The sequence below is a fragment of the Osmia lignaria genome, chromosome 8, assembly GCF_051020975.1.
Source record: "Osmia lignaria lignaria isolate PbOS001 chromosome 8, iyOsmLign1, whole genome shotgun sequence".
Taxonomy (NCBI): Eukaryota; Metazoa; Arthropoda; class Insecta; order Hymenoptera; family Megachilidae; genus Osmia; species Osmia lignaria.
Genome location: NC_135039.1, coordinates 12,071,570 through 12,094,883, shown reverse-complemented (window position 1 = coordinate 12,094,883; position 23,314 = coordinate 12,071,570). Strand labels below are relative to the sequence as shown.

Below are 23,314 nucleotides of genomic sequence, written 5' to 3'. Positions count from 1 at the left end.
GTTGAAATTTTTCTAACTCTATCCTAATTAGCCGAAAACCATTATTGTTGTATAATGTTAGTTAATACCACTTACGTTTTGTATATACTCAACTAAAAAAATATGTATATACGATAAGCGCTTGGTGATGATTGTCATTGTTTCTTTGTCAAATCAAACTACTACTGTCAGTTAACAATTTTGTAAAGTTTAATGTTGTAAATGTTCCGCTATAAGCGATATATAATATATATATACGTATTAAAAAAAAAAAAAAAAAATCATTGTTTATAGTATACGCGAATGAAGCTTGTTATTTTTAATGATCGAGTATTTACAATATTTTAACCTTCATAAGTGTTTTATTTAAAGTATACGTTGAATCGTATACAGTATTTGATCGTCTTATATGCTACATGTAACTATTTAAATAAAATACTTAATTAAGAATTGCACGTATATACTGGCATTGTACATAATTACATGAGTTATAGTATAATTATAGGTATCTTCGTTATATCATACAATAAAATAAAGTAAGATACTTGCGATACCTAACGATTTTATTGTACTATACCTTTAATAGTAGATCTCTGTATGTAACAATCCAACGTGCACACATCTTTAAATAATTAATCTCAACTTTGACATCACAGGTAGTTAAAATATTAATTTGTATACGCATGTACTTCATAAAGGCATTGTTTGTTGTATGGAGTATGCATTTTAAAAATGTTTTTTCTTTTTTCTTCATTGTATGAAAATAGATTAGAAACGTTAACGGATATAAAAAATTTATGCTATTAAAAGATTGTATAATTTTTTTAACATTTCAATTATAGGTGTAGCGTCACCGTTTGATTTTTAAATTCCTTCTCAGATAACATATGCCATCTGTACTTAAGTATTTTTGATACCTCCTTCTCAGTGCTCTCATAACTGCGGCTATTCTCTTTGATCCAGTGATAATGTTCCGGCGACCAATTCATGAGCCTTACCCAATCTTTGTCGCACCTTTTTAAAATCACATTTCGTCGAACGTACAAACAACGCAATGCCTTTGCGGTGGAAACGATTTCTAAAATCGTGGCTGTCGATATTTTATCACGGATCATCTGTAGAAAAATATTTATCCGATGTAAAAATTTATCACTATACTAATTATGATACTAGCATACCATAAGCATATTAGCTTGAAAAGAAAAACAGTATAAAATATTAATTCTGTGAAATTGATAGGAATTTTTATAACAATAACTTGTGTGTCTTTTGAACAAAACATTTGGCTTTCTGTCATAAGAGCTTCAGCCAAGTTATCAAACGTGTCATGGTAAAACGTTTCTTTCACAGGCTACCAAGTCATCGGTATAAGAATTGATCTGTATTTAAACCTGTTGCCTTGTATACCATTGACAAACCAATGATATATTGCCACACAACATATGTACATAAAAATAGATCTTTAAAAGCTCTAAGAGATGTTTTAATGTGATTTTCAGAGCCTGTTATACGTATAATAATTTTATATGGGGGATATTGTTTAGTTAGATAAAACTTACACGAATAGTATTAAAGCCTTTTCTACAACAAGGATGAACACATGCCATCACACCGTAAGGAGTTTGTTAAAGCCACAGTGTTTAAAAGAAAGCTGTGATATACAACATCAGAATGTTTGTTCAAATACAAAATGCTACCAGTGTGTGAAGGTTCGGGCACATTCTGCAGAATTGCACTAGGGCCTCGTCCAATCTCTGCGCGAAATTTCTGTGCAAAAAGTATCTCGTCAGACCTTTAAACGCGTATACCCTTATCGTCGATTCGAAAAATGTGCCATGGGTAAGAATAGTGGAGGCTGAAATCTGAAACATTTCCTTTATGTAATGATATTTCAAGCAATTAATTAATCTTCGAATTTTATAATTAACACTGACCTCGGTATTTGGATTGTCTAAAACAATACTGTGACAAGGAATACCACCGTGTTCCAATAAATCAATTGGCAAAAGTATATCGGTGGGTTTATAACTCTCCACTTCAAAATGTACTTTAATGTATGGATTATTTACTCTCATCTTCACCCAGGAAGATCTTTTAGGCTGAATCAATAGTTTTCAGAATAAAATCAACATATTCCAAATAATATCATAAATTAATATGAATACATTACCAATCTCATAGTTGTATCCTTGGGACTATAGCGATTTTGAACAATGTGAAGATGTTGCAATTTAGTATAACCAATTAAATCTATTATATCTTCGTGAAGATTCTGAGGGCTAACGACTAGTACCTATATAAATAAAAAGGAAATATTTTAAAACAGAATATGTATAAATTTTAACTATGCTTTTGGCAAATCAAACTTACGTTTAAATTAATAAATACTCCTACGTGCAACAGGGGGCAATAATATCTTGTAGTATTAATTAATACTAATTTTGATAGAGTTTGAGTACAATTTGAACAAATATCATCCATTAAATGTAGAGCTTCTTTACTGTCTAACATGAGATCTATTAATTCTAAACATCTTAAATTACGCAAATTTCGCATCAGCCTTTTCAACGCCTCTAACAATTTTCCCCCGGTACCGAAAAGTCTAATACGGTCAGGATCGTCCCTGTTTGCCATGTTACATGGAAACGTGAATTTAAGCCGTCGAATGTAAGTACCGACTCCTGCTACCGAGGTGTTATCCGATCCTTGCCTTTCCGTGTACCAAGATATCATATTCATAAATTCGTAGAGATTATAAAAATTTAACATGGGCTCGAAAATCAAGCATCTAAAATTCTTTCCAACTTTGTTTAAACACGTAGACGTTCTTAAGTGATCCAGAACGTATTGCCATCCGCTATAATAGTTAAATTTTCCCCTGGTGAGAGTGCAATCCTCTAACGTGAACGTAGCCCACACATTTTGCAGGTGAAAGGCACGATACCATGACCTGCACACCAGAGATGCATAGTAACGTTCGCGCATAGTTAGATAAGAAAAAATTTCCTCTAGAAGTATATCGGGCAATTGATCCCAATGGCTGTACACTTTAGTCAGTTTATCCTCTTCTGTATCTTCATCCTCCATGTCTATATACAATGCTATAAAATGAACAAAAATCTGATTATGATTGATATATTAAATACAAACAAAATTCTTCTCCATAAAGCAGAAGCAAACGAGTAAATTAAAAATATAGGAGAGGTAACTATACAGTAATCGCTTTTGTAAATATTCTGAAATAATGTTTATAGCCTAAGATTGTATAACAATTCATACTTCTTTACTTTTTACAATATTTCTCTGACATTTACTGTTTGATAACCTACAATATTTTAATGCTCACCTTTATCTTCTTCATCGAATTTCCAACAACCTTTATTCATTTTTATTCTAAACTGTTACCAATAATATATTAAAATGCAATAACTGTCTGTTTGTAATGAAGTTTTTCTATGCAATATATCTAAAAATATACATCAATAGGAAGGGGACGTAGCAAGCAACTAAATAACTCCATGATGGAGCTTACGACGGGATATTCTTAGATTCCATTTACAATTTTTGATACTATTTGAATCAACCAATCAAACGGTATCGGTAATTAATCATTGATTATCGAAGGTATTGAGTTGATGTATGCAAGTGCCATCATCTTATAAGAGTTTTTCAATATAATTTATTTATCAAAAAGAGCTGTGATAAAATATCATTATGAAAAATGAATGAACTTTACTTTACCGGACCAAAAATTTTGGACTTTTTTTTTTTGGAATCTATAGTTTTTGATGCGGAGAATCCCAAAATGCAAGTCTCAACTTTAGGAATCAAATGGTTCAAAAGTTATAAGTATATAAAATTTGATATTTTTAGCGCATTTGCTACGTTACTGTGACGCCATATTGGCTTCTTGTCCAATGAACGGTGTCGCTAGCTGCAGGCAGCTTCACGTGGGTGCCGACTACTTTGGCGGGTCTAATCGAGCCGTAGTAAATAAATTTGATACTCTTTGAGTTAGTTAGGTGTATATTTTTTTAAAGAGAGAGAGAGAATTCAATTTTATGAATAATTTAAATACAGCTACTGATGGGACCCATACACAACAAATAGAATCGAATTGGCGCCGGGCAAAGCATTGGTTGAGGGAGAGGAATCGTTTACAGGACGACGAATTTGCTCATCGTCTATGAGAATTTCTGTGGCGACGGTTTTGCCGTCATAATAAAATAGATCTGATGAGATCTATGATGGAGGCGATTCGGCGACAATATGTTTTTCATTAAGGTAAGCGGAAGTTTAGTTCTAGGTTATACGAGGATCAATCAGGTTATACATCTAAGACAATATGGCGTCGAAAAATGATTAACTCCGAATTCCGCATCGGTAAAACAGAAACTGATTTAAGCACCACCTGAATTATTGCATCCAACTAACGGCATGCTATACTACGTTACCTTTCGCAAATACCTAAATGACGCATGTACTATGCTATATGTATATAATACTAGTAACGCGACCGTGAATAATTTCCGGCGAACAATTGTAGAAATTCTACTTTCACGATGGAAAAAGAAAAATCAGAGCCGCGATGCTCTAGAAAATATTTTATAATACGCAGCAAACACTGACTCTACTTTCGCGTGATTCCTAGTTGTACAAACGCAACTCTATTCAGGGCCAGTTCACCCTTGAAAAAATCAAAACATTGGAAACGTGTTCGTACAAACACTGACTCTACCGACCGCCTTGCGCGCGGCCACAACAATTCCTGGAAGAAAAGATTAGGGAGGAGGTTGGGGATGGGTGGAAATATACAAAACAAAACAAACATTCTTCTTATTGAGCATTCGTTATTACGTGTAAATGAAAATATCAGTGTTCGTGAAATATTTTCAACGAATATTATTCAAGTTGAATAATTGATCCTAGATTATATTGTAATAATGAAATGTTTTAAATAATTGTTGATAATTATTTCAATGAATATTATATGGATAGAAAATCATAGTTAAATAAATATAATAGACTATTTTATTAAAGTAGTGGATTTCTGTTGTTAAAATTGTAAGCACATTAAAAATTGTTGAACATTCTATTACGTCGTGATTTATAAATTGTATAAATTCTTTTCGATAAACAAAGTCCAATAATTAGTCATGATTAAACAGCATGTGATTTAAAAACGTGATTCTATTTTAATTTAAACTTGCATTGAAAGATGGATATTGTAATATAATTACTACGATTTAACAAAAATAGATTGTTTAAAATAATTTATAATTGCAGAAGAGAAGCAATCATTTGCAGTAAAATACGAATTATTTCAATTTTGTTCTAATTTAAAACAAATGTATTAAAATACTAGACGAAACTATTTAATAAAATGAAAAATTAATTATTCTTTTTCTATGAATTGATTAAAGAAAAAAAATATCTCTATTCTTTTCTTTCTTGGTACCTTGGTACCAATTAATTATCAAAAATGCTTACAATTAACAACGACTCAATGAAAAAATAAGTAATAATAAACGTTAATAATTGATTAGAATAAATTAAAACAATAAATTCTTATGAAATTCTATGTCAAACCCATATCAGGTGTCATGGTGTCCTTTCAAAATCTATCAGATATCTGTAATAAAAAAGAATAATAAAGTTATTATTAATAAACGATCGAACTATAATTGATACAAAATATTTTAATGTATACAATGTGTACCTATTACTTATGCGGAAGGATGCTCTAAACACGTCTTGTCAGTTCGACGCTCGAGAGAGCAATGGCAAGACCTTCCTTCCCATCGTAGACCGGTCGGCACTTCGGCAACGCTCGGCAATGTTCGGTGTATTCTGCTATCGGCCGATACTTAACGAATTACACGAACAGGTCTAAACAGAAATAATATTACGATGCTCAAGAAAAAACTTTATTAAATTAAAAACAGCAAATTGTGTGAAACAATACGAAAAACATTGAATAATGTTGAAGAAATTACTGATATAAAGGGAAAATAATTCAGATTCTGCTGTTTTAATTCCATTGTGAATTCACAGCAAAAGCAACAAATGTCAACTCACGTATTTTTAAAGATAACCTCGAATTAATGTCTATAATCAGGAATGTAGACTTCTCTACAGCTATTCTTTCTGTTTTTTGTATTTTCAACAGCCGAAAGACAATTTAATTTAATATTTGAAGATAATTTAATCTTACCTGTTGCAGACACGTGCAAGACGAACGAAGCTTCGAAGAGGAATACTCTACTGCGTCACAAGCGACGTGTCTGATTGGTCGAAATGAAAGGATGCCGAATGAAACAACCAATCACAGCCATTGGTAGAAGTTTCGAAACTGTAATGCTAATCGTAATAGAATCGTTCATACAATAAATATCAGCGAAAAAATCGAATAATGTACTTTTTTTAGCAACACCCGTCTGGTATTATATTTTAGTTTCCCTTACTCTCAAATAGACAACGCTAGTGGCGCCTATCGAAAAATCGATCGGTAAGTTGTCGAATAGTTTCAGCCGTTTTTGTATAGATGGCGCCAGGATCGAATTTCGAAAATAATTTATAGCGGTCTTTTTAAAATACAAGTTTGTTAACAATTATTTTAATAATTTTTCGATCTTGCTACTAACATCTAAAAAAATAAAGTTACAAGGAGTCAAAATTGTGGTCACCTACTTACATTTTATCTTTACCTACATTTCTATTTTTTATCACTGCCATGATAATCTCAGCTTTATATACAAATTAAATTAGATTAGGTGATGCAATTAGAAATTGTCAGATATTATATATCATGAATTATGAAGTATCAATTATATCATTTAATTTATAAAGTGCTACTGTTATTTAACCACAGTAATCAATTACGAAAATTCCACTTTCAATCAATCAAGGAGTTTACGAAATCAAATCGTGTAATTGGAACGAGTATTAAATAAACGAAAAAGAAAACCAGTGGATAGGAAATCCAGTATGATAAGCTGTCGAATGTTTACAACAAGCAAGAATAATGAAACAAGAGGTCAGTAAGGAGGCAAGTGAGAAATATTTAATAAGAGAAAAGGCGACCCTTTGTCCCTTGATTGCGAAAATGAAGGGTAACTCAGCCGAAGCGAAAGCTCCTTTAATATTTAGGAGGCTCTCGTCTATTTCGAGTAGCTACCTCCTCGTTCAACATCGATCGTGTGCTTGGCTTTTTCCGTATAAAAGAGAGGAGTTTATATATGTATACAGGTCGTCTCAAAACAGATGTACACTTCGTGATAAGAAAAATCGATAAGTATATATAGATATATCATCATTTTGCGTTGCGACGCAAATATTTATTAAGATAAGATTTTGAAGGGGCCACGCCCATGCTGACCCCTCACTACGTAATTAGACCATGGCGTCACATTGGCGAAGTTGGTAACCTTGCCATCGCTACGTGACGCAGCAACAAATAATCTTCGCAGAAAGTATTTTAAAATACTGATTGCTATTGTTCAACACCGTAAAAACTATGATAGAATAGAAAATAAAAACTCTTGAACTTCTATTATTCCTAAAAGGATGAAGCGTAACAATTTACTCAGAGTACCCCCAATTCAAATTTGAATCGTCTATACACATTTTAAATGGTATAGAACCTTTCAATCATAAAAAAAACTGTCATTTTGCTGATGTACGACTTTTTTGAAGCGGCCTGTACATAGTAGTGAGAAAACGGCTCAGAAAGAGACGAAATTCGAGCCAGTTTAGCGAAGATGCGAAAGAGACAGTAAGCGCGTATATCTTTTTGTGACACAAGGAGGAGTAAGGGGAGTAAAAGGTTGTCAGGGTCAAGGTTAAGGCAAACCACTCTTCCCTTTCTCTGTCATTCTCCATTCTGTTGTTTCTACGCTCGTGTCGTGTACTTACGCGAGTCAGTGTCAAGGGTCAGCGAACCCTTGCCTGATTCGAGCCACTATTCAAACTTTGCGCGGGAAATTCAAACTTGTCTACCGATCGCGAACGATAGTGGAAACAATGAACACGAAACTGTAAAATCTATAAAACGACAATAAAGATAAACAAACTTCATTTTTATTCGTACCTTAAGTGTAAAAGATATTCCAGATATGTAAGCAAATGCTTATTACTATGTAAATAATTTGTATATATGGTGAATGTATTTCAAATAAATTATTGCATTTTGACACAGTGTTTTCATTGTAAAATTAAAAGATAGTACGTACTTATCTTTTACATACATTTAGGTGGAAGGTGAAAACAAAAACGTTTCACTGATAGGGTATTTGCTTAACTGGAAAATAAATAAAAGACTGAAGTAACGGATCAATTTATTTCAATGACAAAACCAAGTATATTTACAATATAAACATGTTCAACTCAGCAACTTTTTCGAATATCTTTCATATCGTTGCTTTGAATAATTTTTCTCCCCGCATCGATTTTTCAGCAAATAACTATCATTTACGGGAAAGATATTGCATCAGAAAAGCACATGTTCAATTCATATTCGTTGAACCGTACAATCAACCGAATAAACGACCGATACTATTATATTAAAAGAATGAGCGGTGATAAGGCGATAAGGTCTCGTTGGAATCACTTACAAAGTATAGTATTGGGTTCCCATTTTCAGGAGCCTAACAAGAAAATTTCATAGAATGCATGATGACTTAATGTAACATGGTTATGGAGAATATAATTTAACCTTGAGATTTGTTTTCGACACGTGGTCCAGTTAATGGCTGATAATCGCATGACTGGACCGAGATATACAACAATCTTGTAACTCCTATTTCTTCATTTGTGTCAACTCATTCTTCCCGATACTATGACTAGATAATTTATAATGCAACTTTTTCTTATTTCTGTAAACGCTGATGCAAGTTTCGTTGTTAACCCATTAACTGCCAAATTTTGAAATTTTTGGCCGGATAAGTTATATATAATATTTTTGGCGCCGAGTGGTGTACATAAAATTCAAAAATCCCCAAATGGGGATCATGGCAGCTAATGGGTTAATTGTAACTCTAACCTATAAATGGATGTAACAGAAAAAACTTATCAGTAACAATGTACTCTACTAAAGAATGTGAACAATTACTACTACTGATTAATGCATTAATATCGGCATCGATGCAGAATATAAAAACAAAAATCAGTGGTGTGATTTTTATAGAACAGTAGCAGTCACGAGTGATCATAAATGAGTGTCATCGACCTGCACGACTTACATTTCATTTGAAAAATAACAAATAAAAAATCATACCCTCGTCATTTTATTTCAATACCTAAACAAAGTACGCAAGCGAACGCTACGGAGATAAGAAATTTTATGAGAGAATTATCAAGTTTTATTATATAGGCAATTGTACAATAATTATGTAACAATATAAATGTTGTATAGGATGTCTAACCATAAAATGGTAAATGCTGGTAATTACGATTTTTATTGGGGAGTGGGGTTAGAAGATTTAAAAATACTAGAATTTGGGATTTTAGATTTTTAGAAGGTTAAAATGACATGGAGGTCGGTCTACATACAGGGGCAGGGGGCCCCTGATCCCTAGTCACACCAATGATTACTCCGGTATTTATCAAAGAGCCCAATTTTAAAATGAAAATAATATCATAACAAATATTTCACTTTTTCATAATACTGATGCAACATTAATCTCTTGATTTCGAAATTCCGTAACGTATGCCCGAAGATTGATATGCTTTCTTGATAAAATGTAGGTATCATAGTTAAATTTTCTAAAGATAGAATATTTATCTTTCAAACTAATACGCATGACGTTATATATTATCTGACAATGTACATAAATAAAAAATATGCATGTTTCCAAGGAAGTTAGTCTCCTAGGAGACTAATAGCTGTGGAATTGTAAAAAATTCCACAGTTGTGGAATTGTAAAAAATTCCACAGTTGTGGAATTGTAAAAAAAAAACAGATTGTGTGAAAAATCACGTTATGAATGGTGCTATACTTTATCTGTTGATATGTGCCATACAAGGTAAAAAACATAATAATATTATCTACTTATGCACAAAATGATAAAAATAATTGTATCAAAAGCAATTTTTATTGCAAATTTTTCCATTTTGTATAAATACAAGCAGGATTTGCTAAATTATACTGATTTATAATTACAGAAGAATTTCGTAATGTAGGACATAACCTTAAAACATTTGTTAACCAGAACTTAAACCAAAATTCAGAAATGTTGTAAATAATGTAAAACGATACTAGAAAATGTAAAAACGTATATAGAAATGGTAACAGTAGAAGTTTATAAGTTGCAAAAAAAAAAGAAAACATGAAAATCATTCAATTGCAAAACTAGAGCTTACTCACAGATCACATGTATCTCATGTTCTGCTGTGTCAGTGACATTGTATCAGACTGTTCTATAGTTACGCGTTCGCACACCCTGCAAAGATTACACAAGATCGTGTTCTTTTCTTCTTTCTTCGTCTCCTATTTTGTAGAAACTGATAATTTCTCTGCCAAAAAAAAAAAGAGAGAAACGTCCAAGGAAAGTTGCATCATGTTGAACAGCATCTACGTCATTGTTACCATATGATATTATCAGAAAACGTAAATATATAATATCATCGAAATGACATACTTAAGTCTTTCAATGGAAAACGCATGTTTCAACAGCAATGACACACATTTCTCCCTAAATAAGAAAATATTATTCCTAAAATATTCCTAAAATATTAGTGAAGTTTTGATGTATTACACAAAATGGAAATCTATGTTACATATTTTCAAAATCTACGTCATTACTGTGAGATGATAGTATCAGAAACCGATTTGCTTTGCAACAGAAATAAATTTGTATTGAAATACAACGACGAGAAGAATTTGAATGAATATTTTCATCTTTTCACCTATAACCTCTCCTCCATTTTATTTCTCCAAAACCGTCGCCATTCTTAAAGAGCCTGGTTAATAAAATAAGCAACTATTTACCCTAAATATTTTATTATATAAAATACTTAATTGGTAAAAAAATTAAATTTACCAAAATTGATTTACAATTATTTCATTACTATTTTAATAAAATTTACCGAAAATGACCGCGCACTGAAATAATATTAAACTCGCGCGCTTTTATCTCGTATCGTCCCTGTTAATAAACGGAGTTCATTGCGAGTGCTTCAGATCAGCTATTTTTCATCACAAGTACAAATATTCCTCGGCATCCCCACCGTTAAACTGGTCGCACAAAGCTGTTGTTTCATTGAATTTGCATGAAAAGACTGCTTATCTGACCAATATTTTACCCCATAGTTCCCTTTACGCTTGAAACGAGCACCGTTTCAACCCCACTCAACTGTTTCCTTAATCATGGAGGGAGATCGTTCGACATACATATAAAAGTCTGAGAGATACGTGAACGTCTATTCACTGTAGATTCTCTTCTTTCGTATGAAACGTGTGTTTATCTGTTCGCTAAGTTCAAAGTTCAACAGACAGCCGTGCTTGGAAAACGTTCTGACGATTTTCCGAAGAACCGACAAGGAAAATAATTTGAATTAAAGAGGTTGGTACAGATAGAAACTCGTTATCGGTAAAAATATTACACGATTACAACATATTTGGTGTTTTATGTAACAATTTTTCGAATTCATTTTACTATCAAAACTAGTTATTATTGCATATTAAAATCTCTCCGAAACTAACAATAAGATGTATAATAGTATATTGTTTGGAACACTACTGTAATTTTATCTCATAACCGCTTCTCGTATCAGCGATAAACGGTAATGGATACCATTGAATCAATTTCATTCTTCGAATGAAATGTTGTACGTCTAAAAATAACGGTGAACATTTTATTTAAAAGGTGGAGAGAACACGTGGACGAGTTTCGAGGAGGAAACCAACGTGGAATTTGCGTGAATTCTAATCAAATTCCGCGCCGATCTTCGTCTCCCGGGTAATCGAGCGTCACGTGACACGAGATTAGCCGAAGCAGGCAACGAAGGTACCGAGGTTATAAATAGCGGCCACCAGGGAGCGGGCAGTCTCTTTTACTTTCCATAGTGGATCATAGTGCATTTGCTCCGCGCTCGGCCGACTATTACGTTCTGTGCTGTGATTGTGTTAGGGTTTGCTCTCGTGCGAGGCTAAAAGTAGGGTGTAGAGGTCGGACCGAATTTTTCTTCGTCTTCGTTTTCATTGTTCCACTACGACGTAACCGTGAAACGACTCGCGACACGTGGACCGATTATTCGACCGGGGACAAAATAGGAGATAACTGGTCAACGACGAGCACGAAAAGAAGGAAAATGCCGGAGACTGCTCATCACATGAACGGATACGCGAACGGGCACACGCCGCCCGAGCTGCAACAGGATACAAGTTTTCTCTTCACGTCAGAATCCGTCGGCGAAGGACATCCAGGTAGATACACGAAAAACCGTCCGTTCGTTTCATCACTAACACGTATTTCGTTCCTATCTCGCGCGACATCGTCTTGACTTTACGTGTCGGTGAGTCGCATGTGCCGCCATGAAACTCGATGAACAGAGAGCCACACATATGTAATGCGTGCGCACGCCGCGATTCCTACCCTTCCTTTCGCGTATTCTTCTCTTACTTTCCTTAAAAGATTCGTAACCCCAGGGATTGTATTACATTTGCGGCGAGTTCGTTACTCGCACAGTCTTATCACGAATATCGTACGTACGAGAAATAATTCTCGCACGTTATTCTCGATTAATCGCTCGACAGCAGGAAGCGAGTATACCTCCGGCGTCGCCATGTGCTCTTACATTGTAATTTGCAGCTCACCAGTATCATTCAACTTTTCCCTTTATTCCCGACCTTTCCTTCCATCCACGTTATCGATTAACAATTTTTTCATTGTTTCCATGAATCACATGTTCAATTTTTATATTTATGCTTTTCTTGTATAGACATAATAAATCCTTCCTCTGGTCGATACATTTTAAGCCAAGATTTTTCAACCGATATAACCTCAAATATTAAAATGATTTCACGCAGCTTAAACTTAGTGTAGAAATAAATCTGTTGTATCGAATAACCATTGTGATAGAATATTTTAAAACCTCCTTAAATTAACAATGTGCTGTCTATTTGATTATGCAATTATTTTTGGAGGTTGCGTGCGTGTGTACATCGGCAAGCATAGATGCCTTCTTAGGGAAACTGATCCGCCAGTAGTGCACCATGTGTTAATGAATAGTTAAAAAACAGATGTAATTAATTATTTGGGGTATTATCTGATATGGGTCCCATGCATATTAGAGTGCCATATAATAATAAATAATAATAATAATAATAGATTTAGGTTAAGGTTAGGTTTATGGGACTTATATCAGACAATCCCCAAGTCCCATAAACCTAACCCAAACCCTAACCTAAACCTATTATTGTTATATGGCACTCTGAAAATGAGTTTTCAATAATTTTATAATCATGTGTTCATATTTTGCTTCTAGATAAAATGTGCGATCAAATAAGTGATGCTATTTTAGATGCACATTTGCAGCAAGATCCTGATGCAAAAGTGGCTTGTGGTGAGTATCAAGATAATCTTAATTTTCAAATGATTCAAGCTAACTTCTGCTGTAATCTCTATTTATAAATTGGATAGTATCAAAATTTTTCTAACTTCGTTAACTTATGTATTTTCCAGAGACTGTGACAAAAACAGGAATGGTACTTTTATGTGGTGAAATTACATCAAAGGCTGTGGTGGACTACCAAAAAATTGTGCGGGATACAGTTAAACACATCGGATACGATGATTCCTCGAAAGGTAACAAACCTTTTCTTCGTTCTTTGCGCTGTTTATTTTCAGTGATGTATGTTTGACAAACCCTTTGACATACCCTTGAAATTTTGTTAAATTTATTTTATCTGTACATTTGAAACGTTGAAATATTTTCCTTGCTAACATTATGAAATTTTCTCCTTCTATGGCGTACGCATGCCCTGTGGCCGGATGAAAACTTTATTATCTTAATCCCTCATCAAATTCGCCTCATTTGGTTCTATTGAATTTGATTTTGCAAATACACGGTCGAATCATGGCACGAAAGCTTCCAGCACTATGTACAAAACTTTTACCATCTCTTTCTTATATTTATCTACTTTGTTGTTTTTTTAATGTAAGCGTGTATATTCATGTAATGAGAGGATGTGCTTTACGCTACATAAACTTTTTAACAAAATGTTGGAGAATATTCCATGACTCGATCGAGATTGGGTGACCAATATCCTGTTCATTATCTTTCGGAAAAGAATAAGTAAAAGGACACATATGAATATGTAACGTAAGCATATCATGATCGTGGCAGGATTCGATTGGCGTACGTTGAACCTTTTGGTGGCGATCGAACAACAATCTCCAAATATCGCTGATGGTGTTCATGTGGACAGGGAAGAGAAGGACGTGGGTGCAGGTGATCAGGTACATAACCCATTCTCAGCCCGTGCCGCAGAGCAGCCACATAATTCAATAACGTTCTTTTTATTTTAAAAAATTTTTTTTTATTTTTTTTATTTTTTTATTTTTTTCTCCTTACACCCTTTCCCTTCCTTCTTATACCATATTTTGATAGAGTTTTTATAACATGTACCTCTCCGTATTATGTGTGAATGTGTGAATCTATGTATGTAAATGAGTGCTACCGTTATCCAAATACTTACTCTATATTATACAATTAAAAAAAAAAAAAATAAACAAATTCATGTTGTTACACATATTTAACATGTAACTTTTAATCCGATCATTAAATAAGTGTCCATGACTTGTTTCAAAAAGTACAATTTTAATCAGGCTTTGATGTTACGTAATGTGATAACCAAAAAAAAAAAAAAATGATATTAAAGAATTAGGTAGGAATGATTATTTATATCTCTTTCATAATATTGAAATTCCATTGAAAATTATCTGAGAAAAGCACAGTAAGCTGGGATATGAGACATTGAAGCACAGATTCCATGAAACCAGTGTTCATATTCATGGGAACGAACAATTTTATCTTATTCGTGTAATTTCTACAGGTTTTGACTACAAGCTCTGCAGTGTTCTATTGGCGCTTGATGCCCAGTCACCAAATATTGCAGCAGGAGTTCATGAAAACCGTAGTGACGAAGAAGTGGGCGCAGGAGATCAGGTCATTTAGCATTCTGATCGTACACTCGAACTTTTTCTTCTTATTTTTTTTTGTTCTGTTGTATCTAATGCTATTATATAGACACTCCTTTATAGCTTTTTAATTAACATTTTATTAGCTGTATTCTTTCTGTTTCCAGATTTCTCTGTTATCTTTAAATGCAATGCTTTTGCATTCCTATTGTAGTAATGTAGATACTATGTTATTATCTTGTAACTAATTTCTTTTCTATTGTTTCTTCATATTTACATCATGCATTTGTGTGCTGAGCATAGACTGTTTTATATAATAGTTTCTCGCCTATAGTTGATTATGGTGGAGGTACAAATATTTCTTTAGAATCTGTATTACGTTTGATTTTCAATCTTCTTCTTTTTTTCCATTTTTGTTTCATCTGCTGTCCCAGTATGGTTCATTCTGTCTTCAGAATATTTGAATTAGTGTAATTATTTATTAAAATCATTGGCATCATTTTATTTTCATTACCAATAAATGAGTTATCAAGTTTGTAGGTATCGTTAATAGAAAAATTCATTCTTTTTTCATCGCATTTCAATTTTATGTGTACAAAATTTTTGTGTGATTGTTCTTAAGGTTTTCTTTTTTTAAACTGATATTATTGGAGTGTGTGTTAATGATAAATTCCCAAATTACTTAACATATTCACTCCGTCTTTCTTAACAATTCTGCTCTGTGTAACACGTTTTTATTTTTGCATATTACAAAATATCCCACTGTAGTATTTTTTGATATTGCTGTGTGTGCACTGTCCCTTTATTAACGCTTAATACCTTTTACTTTAAACTCACATAAACGCAAATTAATTAAAGACACCGATTAAATCTGTCTCCTGCTTCAAGTATAAATCTCATAAATTTTAGCTGGAATAACTCAAATTCTTCTATCAGGGTCTGATGTTTGGATATGCAACAGATGAAACCGACGAATGTATGCCGCTGACTGTTGTGTTGGCGCACAAGTTAAATCAGAAAATCGCGAAATTAAGGCGAAGCGGTGAACTATGGTGGGCGAGACCAGATTCAAAAACGCAAGTACGTAATACAGAAATATTTCTCTTTAAATAAATATATTAAAATATCAAGATTATTCAATGATGCTCTTATAGTATTTGCTACTCTTGATTGCCATGATGTGAACAAAATCACTGAGAATAATCACATTGTAATTGTATTATTCTTTTTTTTAAATGTACTTTGTTATCTCTAATATCATTCAAATTTTTAAATCAGGTTACTTGTGAGTACGTGATGGATCATGGTGCCTGTGTACCTATAAGAGTGCATACAGTGGTCGTATCGTTGCAACACAGTGAAAAAATTGGTTTAGAAGAATTACGTAAGGCAGTTATGGAGAAGGTTATCAAAGAGGTAATCCCAGCAAGGTACCTTGATGACCGAACAATTTTCCATGTTAATCCATGTGGGTTATTTATTATAGGTGGACCACAGGTAAATTATACAGATTTTTCATGTTACATTTCAATGAATGTTTTCTAGCAAGGTATCTCCTTTTACTTGCAGAGCGATGCAGGTCTTACAGGTCGCAAAATCATAGTTGACACTTATGGAGGGTGGGGTGCTCATGGTGGTGGTGCATTTTCTGGTAAAGATTTCACAAAAGTTGATAGATCTGCTGCTTACGCTGCGAGATGGGTTGCCAAATCTCTAGTAAAAGCTGGTCTATGCAGACGTTGTCTCGTACAGGTATAAATAATAACGTCAATGATTATTCTTAACCCATTAGCTCCCACGATCCCCATTTGGGGATTTTGGAATTTTACGTACACCACTTTGCGCCAAAAATATGCATATATATAACTTATCTGGTCAAAAATTAAAAAAAAAAAAAAATTGGCAGTTAATGGGTTAATAAAACATTTGTTACTAGAATTAAATATGTTTGAATTCCCCAGGTTTCTTACGCGATTGGAGTAGCGGAACCTCTTTCAATCACAGTATTTGATTATGGTACATCAAAATTATCTCAAAATGAGCTTTTAAATATAGTTAATAAAAATTTTGACTTACGACCTGGAAAGATTGTAAAGTATGTATCACCGGATGTTTTAAATTCATGTCTGATTAAGAAATAAAAATTTGGTAATTTTCTTTTCTTTTTCTAGGGAATTGAATCTTCGTAATCCAATTTATCAACAAACCAGTACGTACGGTCACTTTGGTCGAGAGGGATTTACTTGGGAACAACCAAAAGCTTTAATCCTCGATTGATGAGAGTGTAAACTTTAAATCGGTTTGACGTTTTGCTTATTAGAAAAACGTCGATGAAAAAGCTCGCTCTGAATAATCTTAATATCTCGTAAAATTGTTTTCCGAGATTTTCCAACTTCCGCGCTACATTCGCCAAGTCTATCGCGATTCCTTTTGCCAACCTAGAATACTAGCAGGAATAATGACACTAGATTTTTCCACATCATCAGATATATTTGGTATTATGTGGTTATAGTACAAATTTCGTTGTCCCAGTACGCAGACGAAGACACAGAAACGGTCATCATTTTTCCTTGAAATATTTGGAAAATGAATGAGGAATAGTTTATCGATCATTAGGTGTAAATGAAACTACTCGACAAAGGGAAAGGTGAATAAAAAAGAAAAATATATATCAGCCTGTCGGTTGTGAGTCTGTGGCCCCATACGTGCGTTTGTTAATCACGTACCATATTTTATTTGCCAGTAGCATGACTCATTACTGTGGCTTGTAAGTGATGTGTGTTGGAAGTAGAAATGATTAAAGGAAGAACAAATTATCAAAGGACGAGAAAAAAAATGTTCCATAATTGATAAATACATAAAAATTGGCAACGTATTGCGGTGCCTCTAAGTAAAAAACATTTGAGATGAAAAGTAACGACTAAATGAAATGAAACGTTCTCTCAAATTTTTAGCGGTATTAGTACTTTATTGTAAACGTACATGAAAGTTTCACCCAGATCTGCTTTTAAAGTGTGAATGTAATATTTTAATAACCTTGTGTTTACCTTTCCCAGCAATTTTAGTCAATAACGATAATAAATGGTGCTCTCATGTACGTTTTCTTTATTAGAATTATTAATCGTTCGAGTGCAAATGTAAACTGGTAATAATTATTGTACATTAATTTTTTTTAGCAAAGTGGGAAAAGTGAAACAATTGAAGTGACCAATTAGATGAAATGAACTTACGATTAGTTTTCATATTGTTTATAACCTTTCTCTCTCTATCTATCTCTCTATGCCTACAATGCAATATAATATATTGATCAGAGGTTAATAGTATCGCATTTATTTAAATACGTTTGTTAATTCGAATTTATTACCAGTCTTTTTAATTATATGTTTACCATTTAAATAATTACGGTACTATCAACTCGTATATTTATATATATACACACGACTCACACACATACACACACACAACACGTTTCCCTCTTTGCTCTGTTTGAATAGATAATTGTAATAGACATTGTCGATCTTGCAATGTATAGCAAATAATAATGTAAAACTAAATATGAGACCTTATTTTATAGAGGTCTAGTACAGATCGTGTGGCGGAGCTCGAAAGTTATTTTTTCAATTTGTAGTGTGAAGATCCTGTGACACTATAACGTTTTAACAAAAATTGCATCAACAAAGATGGTACAATGAAATTTAGTAATTTCCTTCTGTTAGATTGATGTAATGATATTGGCAGTGTGTAAAAGAAAAAAAAAAAAGATGCACAAGATCATCCGTATGCAAGTCATAATAAAAAGGATTTTTTAATAAAAATACCAAATCGTTATTTATTTTACTTCTTTTTGTTCCAAGATATTTATTACATAGTTAGTAAATGACCCTTGAAGTTCCTTCGTAATAGCAATTGATAATTTAGAAAATAAGTAAGCGTACTATTACATTAATCGCTTTACAGACTTTTCAAAGTTTCATAGAGCTCTGTTACACAAATAAACTGCGAATTAGTTGTAAACGAAATATTAATAAATCATTTTTATACGCATTTTCATAATAACTTATTTTACGTATAAAGAATCCTTTACGTGTGTTATTGTTTATATATTTTAATTGATCAAAGAAATTAAGTATGGAGTTACTTCTGTATTTAGCTAGATGAATGGATGTATAATGAAAATAGTAAATGGTATATAAACGTATAGCAGGAATTTCTTCTTTTTTTTTATCCGTGGACATAGTAATTTTAATTAACTGATGTACCGTGTACATACATTACGTGTATTATTATATTGTAATAAATCCTTAATAATATTATCAGGCTACCTAATGTTCCAATGCACTGCCTAAAAAGCAGAATGAATCCCAGTGACATAATTTTTAGTATAAGTAATGAAATGATAAACTGTTGTACAAATTTATGTCCCTGGTATATAAAATATATATTGGCAGAAGAAATACAATAATCTGAAACTTTCATCCTTTTTACAATAAACTGTAATATTATTTAGAAATTAATCCTATGTAATCTTTAGCTGCCTTTATAATAATTTTATCTATTATATAAATTGTTTAGTGCACACTGTATTTATAATATTCGTAATACCATACGTTTAAACGTAATAAATAAAAGAATCGTTAAATTTTTCATTAAAGTATATTTTATTCTTCAAATTTTCAGACTATATATCAACATTACACGTACGATCATTATTTACATATAAAATTGTATTTTTCTTATATTAAAAATTTCAATGGGAATAATCAAAAAAATACAAAAGTATATATAACGTGTTTAATATATATACATAGAAGTACATTAAAATTATGTATAATATAAATGTCATGAAAGTACGTATAAGAAAATAATTTTGTATTAAAAAAAAAAATATATGTTTGAAGAACATTATCACTACTTTCTAATTTCAATAAAACGTAAGGTTACCGAATCATGTAACACCGTATAATATATTTACACATCGAACTAGACGCATAAACAAATCTAATTGCAGGATGCAAATATAATTTTGCTGAATTTTATATACAATCTGAACAGAATGAAAATGTAGAATGATAGTATCAAATATGTTGTGATGTTTTGTGCTGGAAATTGAAATCAAAGATATATAACATAAAATACTTTAGATATGTTTCAAATTATTGAATAAACTGTTCGTGTGTACGGTAAACTTTCGTTATATTGCCGGTAGGGGGGATGCAGGAGGAAAAATTCTTGGAATTGACAATATAGAAAGGGCGTAATGGGGAATTTGCTCTACCGGCAATGAAGCAAGAGTTTACTATGATTATCATTTACATATTGCATATTTATGTAAACTATATCACTAAAAAATAGAAAAAAAAAAATCTATGACTTAGAACTAATTCGTTCAAAAAATGTAATCTGTGATTTTTAATTTAACGTCGGGTGATACTGTTATCGCGATTTTCAATCGTCGCTTAAATCTAATTTGTTAAGATTTGTTTTTTAGGCGCGTGAATACGACTATGCCTCAGCAACGAACTTTTATCCGTGAAAGATTTCTCACACTCCACGCATTTGTACGTTCTCCCAGTGTGTGTAACTAAATGTCTGCTAAGCCCCGAAGCATGGCAAAATGCTTTTGGACAAAGTTGACAATGATGCAACTGAATGTCATTCGGGTCCAATTTCTGATGTCTTCGCATATGGACTTTCAACGCTTCGCGTTGAGTGAAGCTCTTCTCGCAGTGCTGACATTGGAATGGTTTTTGCCCAGAATGAGTCATTAGATGACGAAGTAGAATCTCCTTTTGCGCAAAGGCGCGATGACAAATGTTACAACCGAACGGTTTCTCGCCTAGAAAGGGAATAATCGTGAATGCTCAAGAACTTGTCTTCTCATCTGATTCTTGGAACATACCTGTATGAGTACGTTCGTGTCTCACCAATGCGGACCTAGTTGGGAACCATTTCTCGCAAGCCTGACAGGTGAAACCTCTTTGCGTAGAATGAACAGACTGATGACTCTTCAACATTATTCTTCGAGTGAACGCTTTTGGACATTTGTCGCATTGAAATACCTTCAACTCCTGGTTAGGCTCGACTGTAACAAAAATGGTCGTTATACATCTTACGTAGACTATATTTGTCACTGTACAAATTCTCTATTATTTACCTATGGTATTAGTTATGGGTTGCAATTTCAAGGATTCTCCTTGACCAGAACTGTTACTCGTTAGCTCCATCACGTAAACATTCTTGTGATCAGCATTTGCAATTGCTCTTTGTACTTCTTCAGCTTCGTCCTCAGATTCTTGTTCTTGTTTAATACGAGTTGTACGGATGGTACAATGAGCTTTAGCAGCACGCTCCTCTGCTGGGACTAAGGTGATATTTTCTGGGTCCTCCGACATAGTTTCTTCCATTTCTAAGTTCTCCGAGTTCATTCCTAAAATGTAACCACCAACAAGCTCTTCTTCCGTTACTTCAATTGGGTCACCGTCAGCTTGTCCACTGTCTCCTTTGGTGGATACCAGATCAGCTAACAGTTGTTTAACCTGTTTAGATTTCCCACTGTTGGATGAATCCGCTAGTTCCTCCCTGTTGCTATCTTGCTTCTCCCCTTCTTCGCTCTGACCGGTCAACTGTTGTATCAGTTTCATGTGTTTGCGGAGTTTAGCATCCGCAGCTTCGCATTTCTTCTTAAACTGATAGGATTTCTCCAACTGATACTTACAGGGATGACAAATCATGTTTGGAAGACCGTCTTCTTCGTAAACCTGGCAACAAGAAATATCATAGGCTCGCTGTAAGTACATACATGTAAACTTAATGAACCGTATGTCCTTGGAGTCAATTAATAAAGGAGCTATCAATTTGAGATTTCAGAATACAGCATCAGGGAAGGGTGTGAGCTTATACTTCTGAATTCATCATAATTATGCCTCTGCATGGAAGATTGAGTTAATGTAAGGTGGTCAATATTAATGGAAAAGGCTTAACAATTGCAGGTCTCTATAAATTCATAGGGTAAACGATAATGTAATGGAACGATACGTCTCGTCTAGATTCCTGTAATGAAAGAGAGGAGAAGGTGGCGTGAAACGCAAAGTCGATAACTCGGTAAAGCCGGTAGTTGCTTTGCGCAGCGTGATCGCGCGTTGCAAGGGAGCTACAGTTGACGCGTTCCTTGCGCTCGCACAGCGATGTATGAGTGACGCTTCCGAATAGGAATGAAAATCTCCGAGTGGGGGGGGATACATAAGATAGAAAAAGACGGAGCGATCGGTAGTCCGGGAGAGAAAGAGAGAAGGAGAGACTTACACGTAGAAAGATAAACTAGATTCCTATTTTTCGATAAGCTTTCAAACGTAATGTGCGTAGCAAGGATAATTGACGACTCTGTAAAACGTATCCGGCCAGTTCGTGGAAACAACGAAACTTACCTCGAGATTAACGCAAGCCATTATTCGCAGAGATAAAGGGATAGTTTCGTCGTCGTAAATCGGCACCATCTCCTCCTCCTTTGCCAAGCACAGTCGGCACAGCTCGTTCACATGAATTATTACGTTGCTCGGGCTATCGCCCTTTTTTCTGCTGTACGTTTTCATTTTAACGTTCACCGGGTTATTTGACAGGTTATTCAGGCGATACTGCACCGTTGGTGTCGTAGAGAAACAAGTTTCCTTTGGAAGGCTCCGGAGAAGAAGACTCGGTCACACACAACGGAATCTATAATGGCGGCGGCTGCGGCGACGGTTGGCCAATGGCGGACACACGGCGCTGTCGTTCAACAAAAATGGCGGACGCAGCTTCGATAGGATTTCTAACGCGCGTGAAAGAGAAAGGTTATCTGGTTGGACAAGGAGAAAGTATCATTTCCGTAGCGTTCGTCATCGGAAAGTCGGTAAAGCCGGTAACTATTATTGATTTTCCATTCTTCCCAACGGCGGGAAACGATCTACTGTACGCGCTCGTTCAGGCGTATTCGAATTTCTTTTTATACTATTCTACTTTTTTATCACTTAACGTTATCATACTCTATATTTAATTGTTAATAATTGTTTCAGGTGATTGTAATGGACCGTGGAAGAACGATAACCACAATTTTCTTGCTTTTGCAATAATAATTGATGAAATTATCTCGAACAACACACTTTACCCCAAAAATAACCTTAACAGGATATCGACCGTTCAGAAGTAACACGTTCGATACT

At 33.8% G+C, this 23,314-nt stretch overlaps 3 protein-coding genes across 6 annotated transcripts; 1 reads left to right on the top strand and 2 right to left on the bottom strand.

The window, feature by feature from the left end:
- Nucleotides 1-633: 633 nt before the first annotated feature.
- On the bottom strand, nucleotides 634-5,075 carry LOC117606648 (uncharacterized). 2 transcript variants are annotated; one of them, XM_034329372.2, is made up of 7 exons: nucleotides 4,434-5,075; nucleotides 3,326-3,445; nucleotides 2,350-3,080; nucleotides 2,150-2,272; nucleotides 1,914-2,078; nucleotides 1,677-1,841; nucleotides 634-1,094 (listed from the first exon to the last, which is right to left on the bottom strand). In XM_034329372.2, the coding sequence occupies exons 2-7, from the start codon at nucleotides 3,363-3,365 to the stop codon at nucleotides 816-818; spliced, it is 1,503 nt and encodes a 500-aa protein (XP_034185263.1). In that variant the 5' UTR covers nucleotides 3,366-3,445; nucleotides 4,434-5,075; the 3' UTR covers nucleotides 634-815. The 2 variants fall into 2 exon arrangements, 1 of the variants encoding a protein (XP_034185263.1); XR_013062520.1 differs by lacking the exon at nucleotides 4,434-5,075 and having other exon boundaries at nucleotides 953-1,094; nucleotides 1,539-1,841; nucleotides 3,326-3,931.
- Nucleotides 5,076-11,386: 6,311 nt separating this feature from the next.
- On the top strand, nucleotides 11,387-18,349 carry Sam-S (S-adenosylmethionine Synthetase). Of its 3 annotated transcripts, none has more exons than XM_034329375.2 (10): nucleotides 11,387-11,540; nucleotides 11,844-12,403; nucleotides 13,465-13,542; nucleotides 13,662-13,784; nucleotides 15,035-15,147; nucleotides 16,056-16,199; nucleotides 16,398-16,616; nucleotides 16,689-16,871; nucleotides 17,081-17,214; nucleotides 17,291-18,349. In XM_034329375.2, exons 2-10 carry the CDS (start codon nucleotides 12,289-12,291, stop codon nucleotides 17,394-17,396), a joined length of 1,215 nt encoding a protein of 404 aa, XP_034185266.1. In that variant the 5' UTR covers nucleotides 11,387-11,540; nucleotides 11,844-12,288; the 3' UTR covers nucleotides 17,397-18,349. The 3 variants fall into 3 exon arrangements, with proteins under 3 accessions (XP_034185266.1, XP_034185265.1, XP_034185267.1); XM_034329374.2 differs by lacking the exon at nucleotides 15,035-15,147 and adding an exon at nucleotides 14,326-14,438 and having other exon boundaries at nucleotides 11,388-11,540; XM_034329376.2 differs by lacking the exons at nucleotides 11,387-11,540; nucleotides 11,844-12,403; nucleotides 15,035-15,147 and adding exons at nucleotides 12,477-12,777; nucleotides 14,326-14,438.
- A 402-nt stretch (nucleotides 18,350-18,751) lies between these two features.
- Nucleotides 18,752-22,861, bottom strand: LOC117606649 (uncharacterized). The gene is made up of 4 exons (XM_034329373.2): nucleotides 22,544-22,861; nucleotides 21,274-21,877; nucleotides 21,019-21,201; nucleotides 18,752-20,955 (listed from the first exon to the last, which is right to left on the bottom strand). The coding sequence occupies exons 1-4, from the start codon at nucleotides 22,706-22,708 to the stop codon at nucleotides 20,582-20,584; spliced, it is 1,326 nt and encodes a 441-aa protein (XP_034185264.1). The 5' UTR covers nucleotides 22,709-22,861; the 3' UTR covers nucleotides 18,752-20,581.
- Nucleotides 22,862-23,314: the final 453 nt, after the last annotated feature.